The sequence below is a fragment of the Galeopterus variegatus genome, unplaced genomic scaffold (assembly GCF_000696425.1).
Source record: "Galeopterus variegatus unplaced genomic scaffold, G_variegatus-3.0.2 Scaffold522, whole genome shotgun sequence".
Classification (NCBI taxonomy): Eukaryota; Metazoa; Chordata; class Mammalia; order Dermoptera; family Cynocephalidae; genus Galeopterus; species Galeopterus variegatus.
In genome coordinates this window covers 184743-200048 of record NW_007726633.1, presented here as the reverse complement: position 1 = coordinate 200048, position 15306 = coordinate 184743, and the positions used below count along the sequence as shown (strand labels likewise).

Below are 15306 nucleotides of genomic sequence, written 5' to 3'. Positions count from 1 at the left end.
ATACCAACCTTCCACATCAGAAAACACTCAGAAGACACTTCATGCTGCCTTGCTCTTTTCAACTCTCCGCGGAAGTGCTTACACCGGAACGCCTCCGTGCCTGTGCCTTCCCATTGGCTGAGGCTTCCGCCCGCTTCCAGTCGCTTCCGCCCGCGACTCAGTCAGGCGGGACCACAGCCAGGAGTCACTTCCGCCTCGCCCCACCCCTTGTTCCCTTTTTAGCCCTTCCGGCCCTAGGCCCCGCCCCATCCAATGTGACCCCGCCCCCTCCCCGCCCCAGGCTAGCAGCCCGGCCCCGCGGCGCCGCTTCCGGTGCGGGCCCCGCCCCGGCTGTGGCCCCCGGCTGCGGAGGAGTCTGAGACGCTGCAACCGCGCCGGGGCCCGAGCGGCCGCCGCCTCCACTGTTCGCAGACCCGGAGCGCCCCGCACAGGTAGCCGCGCGAGCCCTGGCCCCTTCAGCTGCGGCGGGTGCGGGAGCGCTGGCAGGTGGAAGGGACACAGGGGTAGGAGGAGAGGCAGGTGTGTAGAGGGAGACGGGATGGTGCGGGCCGGCGGAGCGCGGGGCCGCGAAGGAAAAGTGAGAGCGCTGGGAGGAGCCCCGAGGCGTCCGCTGCCGATTTGGGTGATTTGAGATAAAGGGATGGAGAGGGTAAGGGCCCCCCCAGGAACTGAGAGGGCGAGGATAGGTGGGGTTGGGGCGATCTGAGAAGAGCCAGCGGATTGGCTGGGAGGGCTTGGTGAGAGGTAAAAGTGATAGGGCTGGATGGGGGAGATGTGTATAAAGAACGAGAGGGGTGCTGGATGACCAGGGCGGGGACGTGTGGGGCGTGGAAGGGGTCCGGGGCCAGAGGGATCCGGCAGCTAAAGTAGGGGGAATGGTCAGCAAGGCCGGGTTCAAAGCTGCAAGCAGTCTGTTGTGCCCGACTTGGTGGGCCGGGAACTTCAGGGCAAATGGGGGAGGGGGCCGTGTAAGGGATGAAGTGGTTTAGATTTCTGAGACATAAGTTCTGTTAATGTAGCCAGGTGGTATTGTTTGGATCACCGGCTGCTTAGGGACTGGGGGAAGATGGGCTCTTCGGGGGAGGGTGTGTGTATTAAGTTGTGGAACTGAGTCATTTCAGTTTTACTGAAGAGGCTGTGGGACATCTCCCCCTCTGCTGGGGACAGCATACAGAGAAGATGGTGCCACAAGACAAGAAGCAGTTGTTCAGTGACTGGCAGGACTTGGATGAAAAATTATTCCGATTGTGATTGATTGACTGTAATGATTACAAGAATATTTAAAATGGCCATCGAATTATTTGCTTTATTCTTTTATTTAATTTTCTTTGATCCAGTTTGGTTTTATTTTAAATGAACACTTTTGCCAACTGGATTTAATGTGGGTGTAAATCTTTTCATGGTTTGTTACAGTATAAGAGCTAAAGCAGAATGAAAGTATTGCTGCAGGCGTAATTCACACTTTCTAAAGTGCCAAGAGAGGAAATAAAAGCAGTAAGAGGCAATTTGGAATTTGGATCTTTCACAGAATACAAAAGGCACAGCAGTGATTCTAATGTAAACCGAAAATGAGATTTTAAACATCTCTACTTATTTGCCTAACTTTTAAAATGGTACCTTTTTTACTCTAACCTATTAAAAAATTCATAAATCCAAGCAGTTTTTATTTTTGATTTTTAAATTTTTATCTTATGATTACTTCCCCATAAATTTTTGAAGACGCTAAAGACATTTAGATTTTTTTTTGTCTTTCAACCCAATCCTAATGGAACAATGCAAATATCAAGTCCTAACCTGTGCAGTGTAGCTTCTTTCTCGTGTGATGACAAAATTATATGCCATGTTGCAAGTCCTGTTTACCTAAAATTTGCCCTTGCACAGTAATCCATTCAGTTATGGAGATTTGCTGAGGAAACACAACTCAAGTGAGGTTTGTGGGGGTGGGGGAGTGGAGACGAGTGGGGCAGTTAGAGAAGGAAAGGGTGTGAAAGGGGTGTGTGTTTGGAGACTAATTGGTAAGAATGCAGATAAACCTGCCCCCAGAATGCTTTTGGCCTGAAAGCCTTTTCTTTTTGTATTCCTCGTAGAATATCATAGTAGAAGTGAATCAGAAAGAAAGGGGATGTGAGGAGATTTACTTGGCCGTTTATAAAAAAGAAGCAGCATTAACTTTTGTTTAGACAATATTGATATCTGTTTCAAATTAATTAACTTTAAAATCTCTAGAGAAATTCCCCGTTTGTTTTTGAGTGACGATTGCAATTTGAGACTCTTGCCTCTTTGTTTCTTTCTTTCATGTTGTTGAAATTGGATTCTTTTTGAGGCTGTAATGTCCAGTTAGCATGGCTCAGTCCATTCAACAAGCAGGCTGGCAATTTGATCTGGGAAATGTGAATAGTTTAAGCCCAAGAGCAGTTTGCTTGGTCTTGTTTTTTCTATGAGAGGAGTCATTCTGTCTGTCTGATAGCACTGTGTCAAGCTTGGATGGTAGTATCTTTCTCCGATGGGCCTGGGAACATAAGCAATATTCTCTCTTTTGCAGTTAGGTCCTTCTTTCCCTTTATTATTGTGTTTTTCATAGTAATAACTCCAGTACGGTATAAACCCAGTTGCCTTTTCAGTAATAAACAGGTTAATGTTTGATAACACAGTGAGAGAGAGATCACAACACAGATGTTAGCAGACTAGACATCATCTAGATTTGCTTCTTTTAAAACCCTCAGTGTTCTATCACTCCTGATATTCATCCCCTGTTTCCTCTCTTACAACCTGTTCCTCTTCTTTACACCTTTCTTTACCTACCCCCAAAACCCCTACTACTCACTCATCTTAAAACTCAGGTTTAGAAGCTTATGTTTAAGGGCCGGCCCGTGGCTCACTCGGTAGAGTGCGGTGCTGATAACACCAAGGCCACGGGTTCGGATCCTATATAGGGATGGCCGGTTTGCTCACTGGCTGAGCTTGGTGCTGACAACACCAAGCCAAGGGTTGAGATCCCCTTACCGGTCATCTTTTTAGGAAAAAAACAGAAGAAGCTTATGTTTAGTGTTCCGACCACATGGCCATTTACTGGAGAAAAGAAAGCCTTTTTATACCTGTTTTACATAGTGTTTTTTTCGCTCTCCTCCTCCTCTGTGGTTTCTGTTAATCACTTAAGATTTAGACCCAGTGTGCCTGCTGGGCTGTGCCCAAGTTCAGAGCCATGTCAATTGGTGGATGAAGCTTGAGGCAGTAATGGAGCCACTGCAGCAGCAGCAGCAGCAGCAGCAGCAACAACAGCAACAGAAGCAGCCACACCTGGCTCCCCTGCAGATGGATGCCAGAGAGAAGCAGGGACAGCAGATGAGAGAAGCCCAGTTCTTGTATGCCCAGAAGCTGGTCACACAGCCAACTCTCCTTCCTGCCACACCTGGGAGGCCTTCTGGCAGCCCTGCCCTGGGTCCTTTAGCCAGAGTTCCACCAGCCACAGCCGCAGCCCGAGGTTTTGAACGGAGCAATGTGAACTCAGAGCCTGAGAAAGAGGAAGGCAGTTTGGAAGATGAGGATGGGGATGATGAAGTTGCAGAGGTAGCTGAGAAAGAGGCCCAAGCTGCTTCAAAATATTTCCATGTGCAGAAAGTGGCTCGCCAAGACCCCAGAGCAACACCCATGTCAAGTCTACCTCCGACACCAGGGCTCCCACCACACGGACCACAGGCTAAAGAAGACCATACCAAAGATGCTTCCAAGGCCCCACCTTCCATCTCCACGGCAGGGCAGCCGAGCTGGAATCTGGATGAGCAGCTTAAGCAGGTCAGTCTTTCTGGTATGGGAGGTCATTTGTTCTTCCTAAAGGCTGGCTAGAGAGAGGTACTGGACTGACAGGGAGGGTCTGTGCCAGTCTGTGCCTTCTCACACTACTTTAGTGACCAACAGCCTAACCGTGAATAGACTTTGAATTTTTTTCTCACTTAACATTTGTTGTCCTGATTAAAGCAATGGAACCTATAAGTTACTCTCAATATAGATTGTTCTGAGTTTAATGTGAAAAAATGTCAGTACAATTTTTTTTTAAAGGAAGGATGATGTTGCTGAAATGTTATGAAGAATATCTAAAAATAAGACATGTGACGCTAGTTACAGTTTTTCTAATAATAATGTAAAAGAACAATCTTGCCTAAGACAGTTTCTTAGCTCCAGGGTAAGCCAGGATCGTGCTCTTTAAGGACTCTTGGTTGTTTTGCAGCTAAACATAGCTGACAAGAAGCACTTGCATTCTGTATATTTTCCAACAAAGAACCTTGTAGATGTGATTTCATTTCACCTTTACGTCATTCGCTTTGCAACAGGCAGGGGTAGACCTCAAAATTCCCTTTTTAGCCCAGGAAAGCTGAAGTGACTTCCAAACATGACTAATCATTTGAGTCAGTTAGGGAGCTTTTAAAAAATACAGATTGCAGAGTCCTAATGAATTATCTCAGAAGGTGGAGCCTAGGGAATCTGTGTTCTCAACCAAGCCTTTGTTTTCTAATTCCTCTTCTCTTTGTGACCCACAATGCAGTTTTTCCTTAGCCAAAGAATGGGAATGATGGTAAGTTGTTCCAGGTTAGGTGACTTGTTGGTGCTTAGGCAGATAGCTCATGTTAAAGCCAGTAATACCTGGGTACTCCACATAAACATACACTCTTCATGTGGTCCAGTAGTGCTGTTTAGAAGTCATTTGTGAAGAGCTGTGGGTTTACACAGGGCAACTGAAAAGTCATATAAGAAAGGTCCTTTGGAACCTAAAAAATCCAGCATCTTTGGATCAAGGAGCCCTGTGTGGTTTTTATAACACAGGTTTTTACAGTGCAGTAGATTCTAGAGTGAGATGTAAAGTTCAAATCCCATCTCTTCTATGGATTATCTTGTGATCTTTTGGTAGGTCTCTAAGTTGCTCTGAGCCTGTGTCTTCTCATCTGTGAAATAAAAAGTAATGAAGGTGCCTCCCAAGGAAGTCATGGGATTAACCGAGCTAGCACATGTAAAAGTCTATTCAGTGCCAGGCACATGGTAGGTAATAGTGTAGTACTGCAGGAGCTCTTTTATGCAAACAGTGTTTTCTCCTGCATCCACACAGACATGCCTCTGAAGCAGGGGAGGTGCTAAGATGCACAGAGGTTTTTTTTCTCACATCACTCAGGGAGATAGTGGCAGAGTTAGGACTAGAGTCAGAGAATCCCAACTTCCACGACAGCGGCACCCTGGCCGCCAGCCCAGACCCACCTCTCGGCTGATTGCTTTGGTTTAGCAAAACATCTGTGAGTTGCTGGCAGCCCCCGCACTGCTGTGTGGTTGGCAGAGTTCCATGCCGGCCGCTGAGTCAGCTCATAGTGGGATCCCGCCCTGACAGCGCTGGGAAAGTTCAGGCCCGAGGCGGCTGGGCCGCCCCCGCCTTGGCAGCTGGCCAGCCACTGCGTGTGTGCGGTCGTTCCTAGAAAGTGCAGCCGCGTGCGAGGAACAAGTGGAGCTCCAGAGCCTGTCTTCAGGAAATGCAGCAGGTGTTGAGGTCAAGCCATTAGAGCTTTGAAAAAGGAGACTCTTCAGAACTGGTGTGTGCATGTACACACATGTGGACCATGGCAGGACACCCAGCACTGAGTTCTGGATGGTAGCAGCCCCATGGCAACATAGTTCAGTGCTCAGGGGCTGCCTGTTGGCATCTGAAACCCTTTGAGTTCATTTTAAGTTTCTAAGCCATCCTTACTAATGATAGACTGCCTTGCAGAACACCTGCCAAATGTTTTATAAATGCCAGTGTAGCTGAGACCAAAGCCCTCACCCTAAATTTACCTTCCCCCGGGATTTGGAAATCAAGAACTGGATTAGGGAGGTATGGGGTAATAATCACTTAAAACCTGAGGTATACGTCTTCTTTCTCCCTTTCGAATTTAATTTTTCAAAATCGATTTGGTCTGTGCTCCTTCTTTGCCTAAATCCTACATTTAAAGGAGTAAATAATGTGCTTGGGGATTTAAAAAAAATTTTGGTTGTGTTTTGGAAGGAAGACTAAAAAAAAAAAATACTTGAGGGTAGCCTATAGAAGCCATTACAGATCATGAGACTAGCTTTTTTAAATTGTTCAAAGTCTTTTGTTTATGTAATTAACTTTTGGAGAGCAGAAATGAGCACCCTTTACTCTAGCAACAATTACAAAGATCTTCTTACAGTTGCCACAAGCTCTTGTTAATGTTATGCTGTCCATTTTGTTCTTTTAAACAGCAAACTTTTGCTGTGTCTGTGCTCCGTGAAATAAGACGTGTTTCTCCTACAAGGAGTTCATGATCTAGGGATGGCAGTGTGGGAACCTTAAGGGGAACTGGAACTTGGATTGCAATAATTTGACTCTGTCCTGAGTCTGCTCAAGCCCAGCCACCCAGTCTGTGCTATGGTATAGATATTTTAAGACAGAGTTTTGTTTCAAACATTCACATACCAAAGTAAAAAAGTTAATTTTGTCTTCAGCATAGCATAGCTTGTCAAACCAACAGGAATACTGAAAAGTATTTTCCAAGATTTTGGGGGTGGGAAGGCAGGCATCTGCCAACTGAAAAACAAACTAGAAAAGCATAAGGATTCCACAGATTACCCTTTGTTTCTGAAATCTCTTTCTTAGAACATATAAAGTCAAAATTATTTCATGGATTCTTTTTTTTAAGAAACACTTAAATATTTGCTTCTCGAGGCCTGTATCATTAGAATGTAGTATTCTCTGAAACCCAAGTGATGAGAAAATGGATAATGCCATTGAACAAAGCATTCTGAACCCCATGAGATTTCGATGGGCACAGTCAATAATTATAAAACAAGACAACAGACAAAGAACTGAGTGTTCCTTCTCTCAAAGGAGATCACAGAGCCAATGGAGGATGTTGCTGGCCTTTTAGGGGTGGTCTTTTGTCCTCCTGGGTTTAGAGTGGTTCAGGCAGTACAGGCTTTGTCTTGAGCCTGTTAGTAGAGCTAGGTTTCCAGAAGGGCATAGACCCCCCTTCCATAGAATAGAAAGATGAGCGATGCTTGATAGGCATGTGGCAGCCAGAGTGTCTATGTCTGATTTTCTGCATGTTTTGGCAGTTACTTTAGTTACTGCATGTGACTGTGACCCAAATGCAGTTAAACACACTTAAAATAAGCTTGTGTTTGGGTCACAAAATAAGCTTGTGTTTGGGTCACAGTCACTTCAGTGCAAAGCGCTGGAGTCATTGCTTAGAAAACGTTGGCCTCCGTCTTCAGCCCCTCCCCTTCCAGTGTGTTTTACAAGGTTTTGTTTCAGGCTTGTCTTCTAGGATGGAAGAGTCTAATTTCAGAAAACTTGCAATTAAAGAATTCCTAACACTTCCTAAAGCTTACTCATCACATGCATTATTATTGCTGTTTCTGAACACCTGGAAGCTGCTTGGGGGCATCCTCAGGTCGTGACAGCTGTGTGGGTTCCCTCTGAACTCGCCTTTGCAGTACAGAAGCAAAGGGAGCTCCGTGGCAAACGGAAAGAATTGTCATGTTAGATGGGTACTGCGGTACGAAGGGGTCATGACGTGAGAAGAGGGAATTTTGGTGGTTTTTTTGCCTGTTCTTATTAACTACATACAAAATCAATCTCATCTTCCTGTGAGGGATGACTTCCTGCTGGGCAGTTAGCAGACAGAGAGGCTACTGACCCTTTCTTATAATGCTGTGACTGACTTACAGATCTCTGAAATCTATCTACGTAAGATGTGGTTCCTTGGGCTAGGCCTACTTTTCTTGATACATACTTCCTGACTGTGGAACATTTGAGCTTTTTGTAAAAATTTTGAAAGTCTATTGCCTGGGGAAAAATGTATATAGGTTTTCCCACTTTCTTTGTAGGGCTATCTTGCATGCCCTTGGCTTCTATAATTACAGTGGAATCTGTCTATATCAGTGGATATAGTTGGAGGCAATCCCCACTCATTTGGCATTGTCAGGAGACATTTTTGGTTGTCGTGACTGGGGCAGGAAGCAGATGTGCTACTAGCATCTAGTGGGTAGAGACCAGGGATGCTGCTAGACATCCTACAGTGCACAGGACAGTTCACCACAACAAAGAATTATCTGGTCCAAAATGGCAATAGTGTCAAGGTTAAAAAAACCCTGCTCTGATTATATAACTAGAAAGAGAACATACGCTGTGCTTTCATCAGACAGTGCCCTAGACCTTGTTTCTGTGTTTCAGTCGCAGTAACTGAGGAGTTTGACAACCTTCAGTTTTCTTCACTTCTATTTTCAACATCTGTGTTGAGTTCACATCTTCCCTCTGTAATCATCTGAGTGAACAGATTCACTTGGGAGAGGATTGGGACCTAGAACTTGAGATCTCTTACTTGGCTCTACCAGTGGTTCTCTTCCAGCCCAGCACTCTGTGATATCTGTGGTGATTTGTGAGAAAAAAACTTGGTTATCCTTCTAGACATTAACCCTAAAAGAATAAGGCATAGGGCCGGCCCGGTGGCGCACTGCTACAGTGCGCCGCTTGGGAGCGCCGTGGCGCTCCCGCCGAGGGTTCAGATCCCACATACAGACCGGTTCCCGCTCACGGGCTGAGCGAGGTGTGGGCGCAACACCGAGGGTTGCGATCCCGTTGCCGGTCCCGGTCCGGTACAGGCGCGACACTGAGGGTTGCGATTCGTTGCCGGTCACGAAAAAAGACAAAAAAGGAAAAAAAATAAAAATAAAAAAAATAAGGCATAAATACTTGGCAACCTTATTACTTAGTAACAGATTTAATTATTAAATCAACATCAGTTTTGGAGCCAAAGGATGTGGATTTAGATCTTAGCTTCACCACTTGCTTGCTGTAATACTTTGGACAGGTGTTCTAACTTACTTCTCTGAACCCATCTTACATCTATTCCAGAAGATGATAATCCTCATCCACCATCTGCAGGAAGCTATTTTAACGATATTACAAACAGGAAAGAAAAATGAGTGTGAAAGATCTTTATAAAATGTACACCACTTTACAAAGGTTAGGTCGAATTATCATTAACACCTAAATATTTTTTGAAGCTATAATTTTTCAGTCTTTACTACCTGTGTAGGTAAGATGCTCCATAAAATTCTAGACACTACTCTCAAGCAATTCCTTTCCAAGTTTTCTAGCACTATGACCAAACTCTGGTGTTCTGGAGTTCTCAGAAACCTTTCAGGAACTTAAACCATTGCACTTTTGAAGCTGCTTCTTTCCATATTAGCATAGAGATATGTACGTATTTTTTCTTCAGGAAGAAGTAAGCATGATTGATATTAAATCCTTATAAATACATGATCACCAACTTAGCTTGGATCCTTATCGCTCTTACCAGAGACTAATCCCTTTATCTGTGTCCCAGATCCCATCCCCTCCTAGATTTTCAGGGACTTGCTCCTCCATTTCTTGAATCTTTGGACTCACTCTCTTCTGAAGCCTTGTCCTCTTTCACACATCTATCTCCCAAACTAAAAAAGCAAACAAAAAAAGCTCCATTAATCTTAAAATCTACCTCATTCAGTTGTTAACAAGGAAATGAGAGATCACTTTTTAAAAATCTACCCTCCAGCTTTTTCTGTATGCCAAGTGTCCCCCACTTCCCTGCAACAAAACTTCTCAAAGGAATTCCTTGTACTCCTTCCCTCCACTTCCCTCCTACTCACTCCTCAACACACCCCAGTCTGGACTCTGTCCCTTCCATGTCCCTGAAGTTCGTCTTGCTCGGGTCTCCATCACCACCATGTTGCTATAAGCCCCACCTGCCCTGATCTCATTTGATTTTTCAGTACTGTTGAGTATAGTAGACGATTCCTTCCTTGAAACATTCTCTTCTTTTGCTTTCTATAATCCCTCATTTTGCTTATTTTCCTTTATCTCTTTAATCTTTCTCTGCTGTCTGGCCTCCTTTATTTTCCTTCTGAGTGAAAGGCATTTCTATCCACTAAGTCATTCGTGTCAGAAACCTTAGGTTGACTATCTTTCATACTTCCTACTCTGTCACTCCTAATACCTAATCCATCACCAAGTCTTACTGGTTCTCCCGTCTACATATCTAGAATCCTGCCACTTCTCCCCTTCATTGTCACTGACCTAGTCCAAGCCACCTACCTAGTCCAAGCTACCTACCTACTGCTATAGCTCTCACCAGGCTTCTGTGCCCCTCCCCCATTCTAATCCATTCTCTACACAGCTGTTAGAGTGATCTTCTAAAAAACAAATCAGATTATGTCACTCTATTAATGCCCTCCAAGTAAGTCATCAGTTGCTTTGATTATAAGATCCAAAATCTGCATGATCTGACCTCTGCCTACTTCTCCAGCCTTATCTTTGACAGTTTCCTGACCTATCACTGTGCTCCAACGATCCTGGCCTTTGCATATGCTCCCTCTGCCTGTTGCACTCTTGTCCAGGCGCACTCTTATCCAGCCTTCAGTTCTCACCTTAACCATCACTTCCTCAGGGACACTGTCTTCACTCTCACTATAGATCAGGGTCTCCCATTATATGCTATCATTGAATATTATATGTTTATATTTGTGTGGGTGTTTGTTTGTTATCTGATTTCTACAATAGATGGTAAGCTCCAACAGGATAGGAACCATGTCTGTTTTGCTTATCATTGTACCCCAGCACCCAACACAGTATGGCATATAGTAGACACTCAATAAATATTTTTTCTTCCACACTTTTTTTTTTTTTTTTTGGTCCTTTTTGAGACCGGCTGCACCGCGCTCAGCCAGTGAGCGCTGTGAGCACACCAGTCATCCCTATATAGGATCCAAACCCGCGGCAGGAGCGCTGCTGCGCTCCCAGCGCCGCACTCTCCCGAGTGCGCCACGGGCTTGGCCCTCTTCCACACTCTTTTTAATTTACTGGGGTTTTTGTTTGTTTTTTAATGTGAATGGTTTCATTTCATTTTTTTAAATAGCTCTTATTTTTTTAGAACAGTTTTGGGTTTACAGCAAAATTGAGCAGAAGGTACAGTAATTTCCCATAAACTTCCTGCCCCCTACCTCCCACACACAGCCTACTCCAGTATCAAAATCTGCACCAAAAAAATAAATAAATAAATAAAATTCCTGCACCAGAGTGGTATGTTTGTTATAATTGATGAACCTACATTGACACGTCATTGTCACCCAAAGTTCATAGTTTATATCAGGATCCGCTCTTGGTGTTGTACATTCTGTGGGTTTTGGCAAATGTATAATGACATGTATCCACTATTATAGTATCATTCAAAGCAGTTTCACTGCCCTAAAAATCCTCTAAAAATAGCCTGTTCATCCATCCCTCCCCACAACCCCTGGCAACTTCTAATTCTTTTACCGTTTCCATGGTTTTTTCACTTTTACTGTCTCCATGCCTTTTCTAGAGTGTCATATGGTTGGAATTATTTAGTATGTAGTTTTTCACATTGGCTTCTTACATTGAGATGCATTTAACATTCCTCTGTGTCTTTTTATGGCTGGATAACTCATGTCTTTTTAGTGCTGAATAATATTCTGTTGTCTGGATGTGCCGCAGTTTATTTATCCATTCTCCCTTCCCAAGGACATCTTGATTGTTTCCAAGTTTTGGCAATTATGAATAAAGCTGCTGTAAATTTAGTGTGCAAGTTTTTGTCTGGACATAAGTTTTAATTCATTTGGGTAAGGAGTGCAATTGCTTGATTGTATGGTAAGAGTATTTTTAGTTTTTAAGAAACTGCCAAACAGTCTTTCAGAATGACTGTACCATTTTGCATTCTCACCAGCAATAAATGAGAGTTCCCATTGCTCTGCACCCTTGGCAATATGTGGTATTGTTATTGTTGTGGATTTTGGCCATGCTCTTTTTTTTTTTAACTGAAATTTTTATTGGGATAATTGTAGATTTGCATGGAGTTGTAAGAAATAATACAGGAGTGATCCTCTGTACACGTTGTCCAGTTTCACCATGGTAACATGAGGTAGAACTATAGTATACTGTCACAGCCTGGATATTGATGTTGATACTGTCCACTGATATTTAGATTTCTTCCTCAGTTTTGCTTGTACTCATTTGTGTATATCTGTTCTGCTTTTAAGCCATTTTAGTTGTATGTTTAACACATTTTCTGAAATTCTTGTTAAGTAATAAATGCATTTGAGGCTGTAGATTTTTCTCTGGGTCTCAGTTTTTTATTATTTCAGTTGATTGCTTCTTTAAGTTTTTGGGTTTTCAAATATGTGGGTTTTAATTTTTTTGCAGTATTAATTTATAGCTAATAACATTGTGGTTAGAGAACTGGCATAGTATCAATTCTCTGGAATTTTAAGATATCCTTGGTGTTGGTCTTGTGTATGATTAGTTTCTGTAAGTGTTCCATGTATGCTCGGGAAGAATGTATATTCTTTATTTGGTAGATACAGGGGGTTCTATGTCTGTCTATTGGATCAAGTTTATTAATTGTGTTATTCAAATTCTCCTTACCCTTACTGATTTTTCTTTGTGTGGTCAGTTTCAGAGAGAGGTCAGTTAAAATATTGCAGTGTAAGACAGACTTTCTTTTGATTAATAATTGTTAGGTTAATTTAATCCATAAAGTTGTTAGGATTGATACATTTGGATCTATTTCTGCCCTCTTATTTTGGATTTTCAGTTTAACCATTCTTATTGTTTTTTCCTTTCCTGTCTTTCGTTCATTTGGGTATTCTTTATTCAGTCTTTATCTCCTCTACTGCTTTAGAAGTTATACTTTCTGTTTCTCATCTTTTAATGGTTATTTTTAGCTGTAATTTGCATTCGTTACTTTTTACACTATTTTCAAATATTACTACCTTAGAAATTCTAGTTTTAACTCCTGCCTCTTCAATCCCATCTTCCAGTTTATAGTGGCCAGTATTTTAGTTCCAATTTGTTTTAACCCCTTTCCCAAGGAGTCTTTTGTCCCTAACAGTCATTATTTATTTAGACTTACCACATTTGTCCATTTCTTTTCTCACCATTACTTGTATCCTACTCTCCCTCTGGGCTCACTTTCCTTTTACCTTCTTGACTAACATTTTTAGCAGAGACTTATATGTAATAAACTCAGTCTTAATATGACTGAAACTTACTTTTGTGAAGGCTGGTGGGTACAAGGCTTGAACCCTGGACCTTCAAGTTATCAGCACCATGTCTAACCAACTGAGCTAACTGGCCAGCCGTGAAATTTTTTTAAGTTTATAAGTATCTTTATTTTGTCCTTACTTTTGTGCAGTTGTTCATAGCTTTAGATTCTAAATTGACTGTACTGATGATAGGATTTCATTTCCCAGCAACAGTTTTTGCTTTTAAGTCTATTGTCAGTCTAATTATTACCTTTGTGAATCTTTTTCTCTCTTGTAGCTTTTAAGATTTTTTAAATTAATTTATTTATTTATTTATTTATTTTGCAGCTGGCCAGTATGAAGATTTTTCTTTTTGACTCTATTTTGCACTGTCGCTACAGTGTTCTATGTTTGGGTTTACCTTTTTTTTTTTTTTTTTTTTTTTTGGCGCTTTATTTTTATTTATCTCACTTGGAACTTGGTTTGCTCCTACAGCCTGACTTGTGTCTTTTTTATTCCCCTCCTTGGCCACTATTTTTTCTTGACCCATGTTCTAATAGGAGTAGGTGAACCTTCTCATTCAGTCTTCTAGGTATCTTTTCTTTTATAACCTTATCTCTTTATGTCATTCTCCTGCATTCTGGAATATTTTCACATTCAGTTTTCCAATTTCTGATTCTTTCTCCAGCTCTGTCTATTCTACTTTATAGCTCTTTTAAAAAGTTATTTGTCTTAATTATTGTGTTTAATCCTTTTTTTTGTTTTTTGGGTTTTTTTTTTTTTTTTTTTTTTTTTTGGCAGCTGACCAGTATGGGGAACCAAACCCTTAGAACTTGATGTTACAAAGGCTGTGCTCTAACCAACTGAACTAACTGGCCATCCCTAATTGTTTATAATTTCTTTGGTATTTAAAAATTTGCCTGTTCTTACCTTATCATTTCTATTCTTTTCTTTAGCTCTTTGAACATCTTTAACTTTTTAAAACTTTTTGTTATGGAATTGCTAAAACTTTTTGTTATGGAAATTTCATACATACAAAAGAAAAGAGAATGGTAATGAACCATCTGTGTCTTTTACCCAGCTTTCAGCAAGTCTCAACATTCTGCTGCTTCTTCTAAACATGGTTATTTTAAAGATGCTTTTAAATTATTCTATTATTATCTCTAATTCTTGGGGATACAAATTCTCCCGATGTCATGATATTCTCTCTCCTGATGGTTTATTTCCTTTTGTGGTGGTTTGTTTTTGTTTTTTCCAATGTAAGCTCATTTTGAGTGGGGATTTGTTTCTGTGGGAGTCCCATGTGCCTTGGGTCTTGGATGCATTCCTAAGGGAAGTTTTGTTTTCCCATCTGCTGGGGCTCTGTAAGTTTAGCTAGTTGTATTGGTTTGGGTAGAGTGAATTTGGAGCCTACATCTGTGCCTAGTGAGAGCCCAAGTTTCTAGGGACACTTTTTTTCCATGAGGCCTCTGGCAGATGGCAAAGTTCCTTGCTGCTTCTCCAGGCTGGTGGGCAGTTTTTCCAGGCCCAGATCATGAGAGGTAGTGCATGTAGTATGGCCTCTGGCTTTATTTCAGTTCTGGTTCCTGGCATGCAGGGGACCTGCAGTCTGGACTCTTCTTCTTTGGGGGCAATTAAATCCCCAGTTCTTAGTTGTTAAGATCTGTATCCGGGTCTCATTCTCCCTTAAGCCCTTCAGCTTCAGCACTTGCTCACTGCTCACTCATTCCTTCCCTTTTGTTTCTGGCACAGTGGACTCTGCTGTCTTTCTTGGTTTCAAGCTTAGTATATGTGTAGGGGGTGCAGAGTGTTAACTTTTATCGAGCATTTCTATGTGAGGTTTTCTTTGGGGAGGGAGGCAGTAGAGTTCCTCCACATCAGACTGTCCTCATTCATGGTTTTATTTGCTCCTTTGTTTTCTTGATTTTGTTTTTTAATGGCAAAGACTTTGTGACCTCTACATGCCAAGCACTTGCTTTATTTCACTGAATTGTGTGAGGCAGGCCCCAGTATTTTCCCCTTGACCTGTTTGTTTTATTTACAGGTGAGTAAAGAGAGGTAAAGTGGACTGTGTGTGGGCTCCCAGTTTGGGAAGCTGGGCCGTGAACCCAGGCTGTCTGCCTTCCAGCCCCACACTCCATCTTGCTCCGTTGCAGATAGAGCAGGGGAAAGATCATCTTTCCTCAGTGGTTGCATTATTATAAGAGTAACTTTTATTTACTTTTTTTCTGATTGTCAGAGTAATTC

The 15306-nt window shown here is 42.3% G+C and overlaps 1 protein-coding gene across 1 annotated transcript in view; it reads left to right on the top strand.

Moving 5' to 3' along the window:
• The first annotated feature begins 285 nt into the window (after positions 1–285).
• ARID3B (AT rich interactive domain 3B (BRIGHT-like)) overlaps positions 286–15306 on the top strand; it is a 48386-nt gene continuing 33365 nt past the window's right edge. The window contains exons 1-2 of the mRNA XM_008569641.1: positions 286–431; positions 3158–3792. Of these exons, the coding sequence (XP_008567863.1) occupies positions 3217–3792 (576 nt within the window). The 5' untranslated portion in view covers positions 286–431; positions 3158–3216. The remainder of the gene's footprint in view (positions 432–3157; positions 3793–15306) is intronic.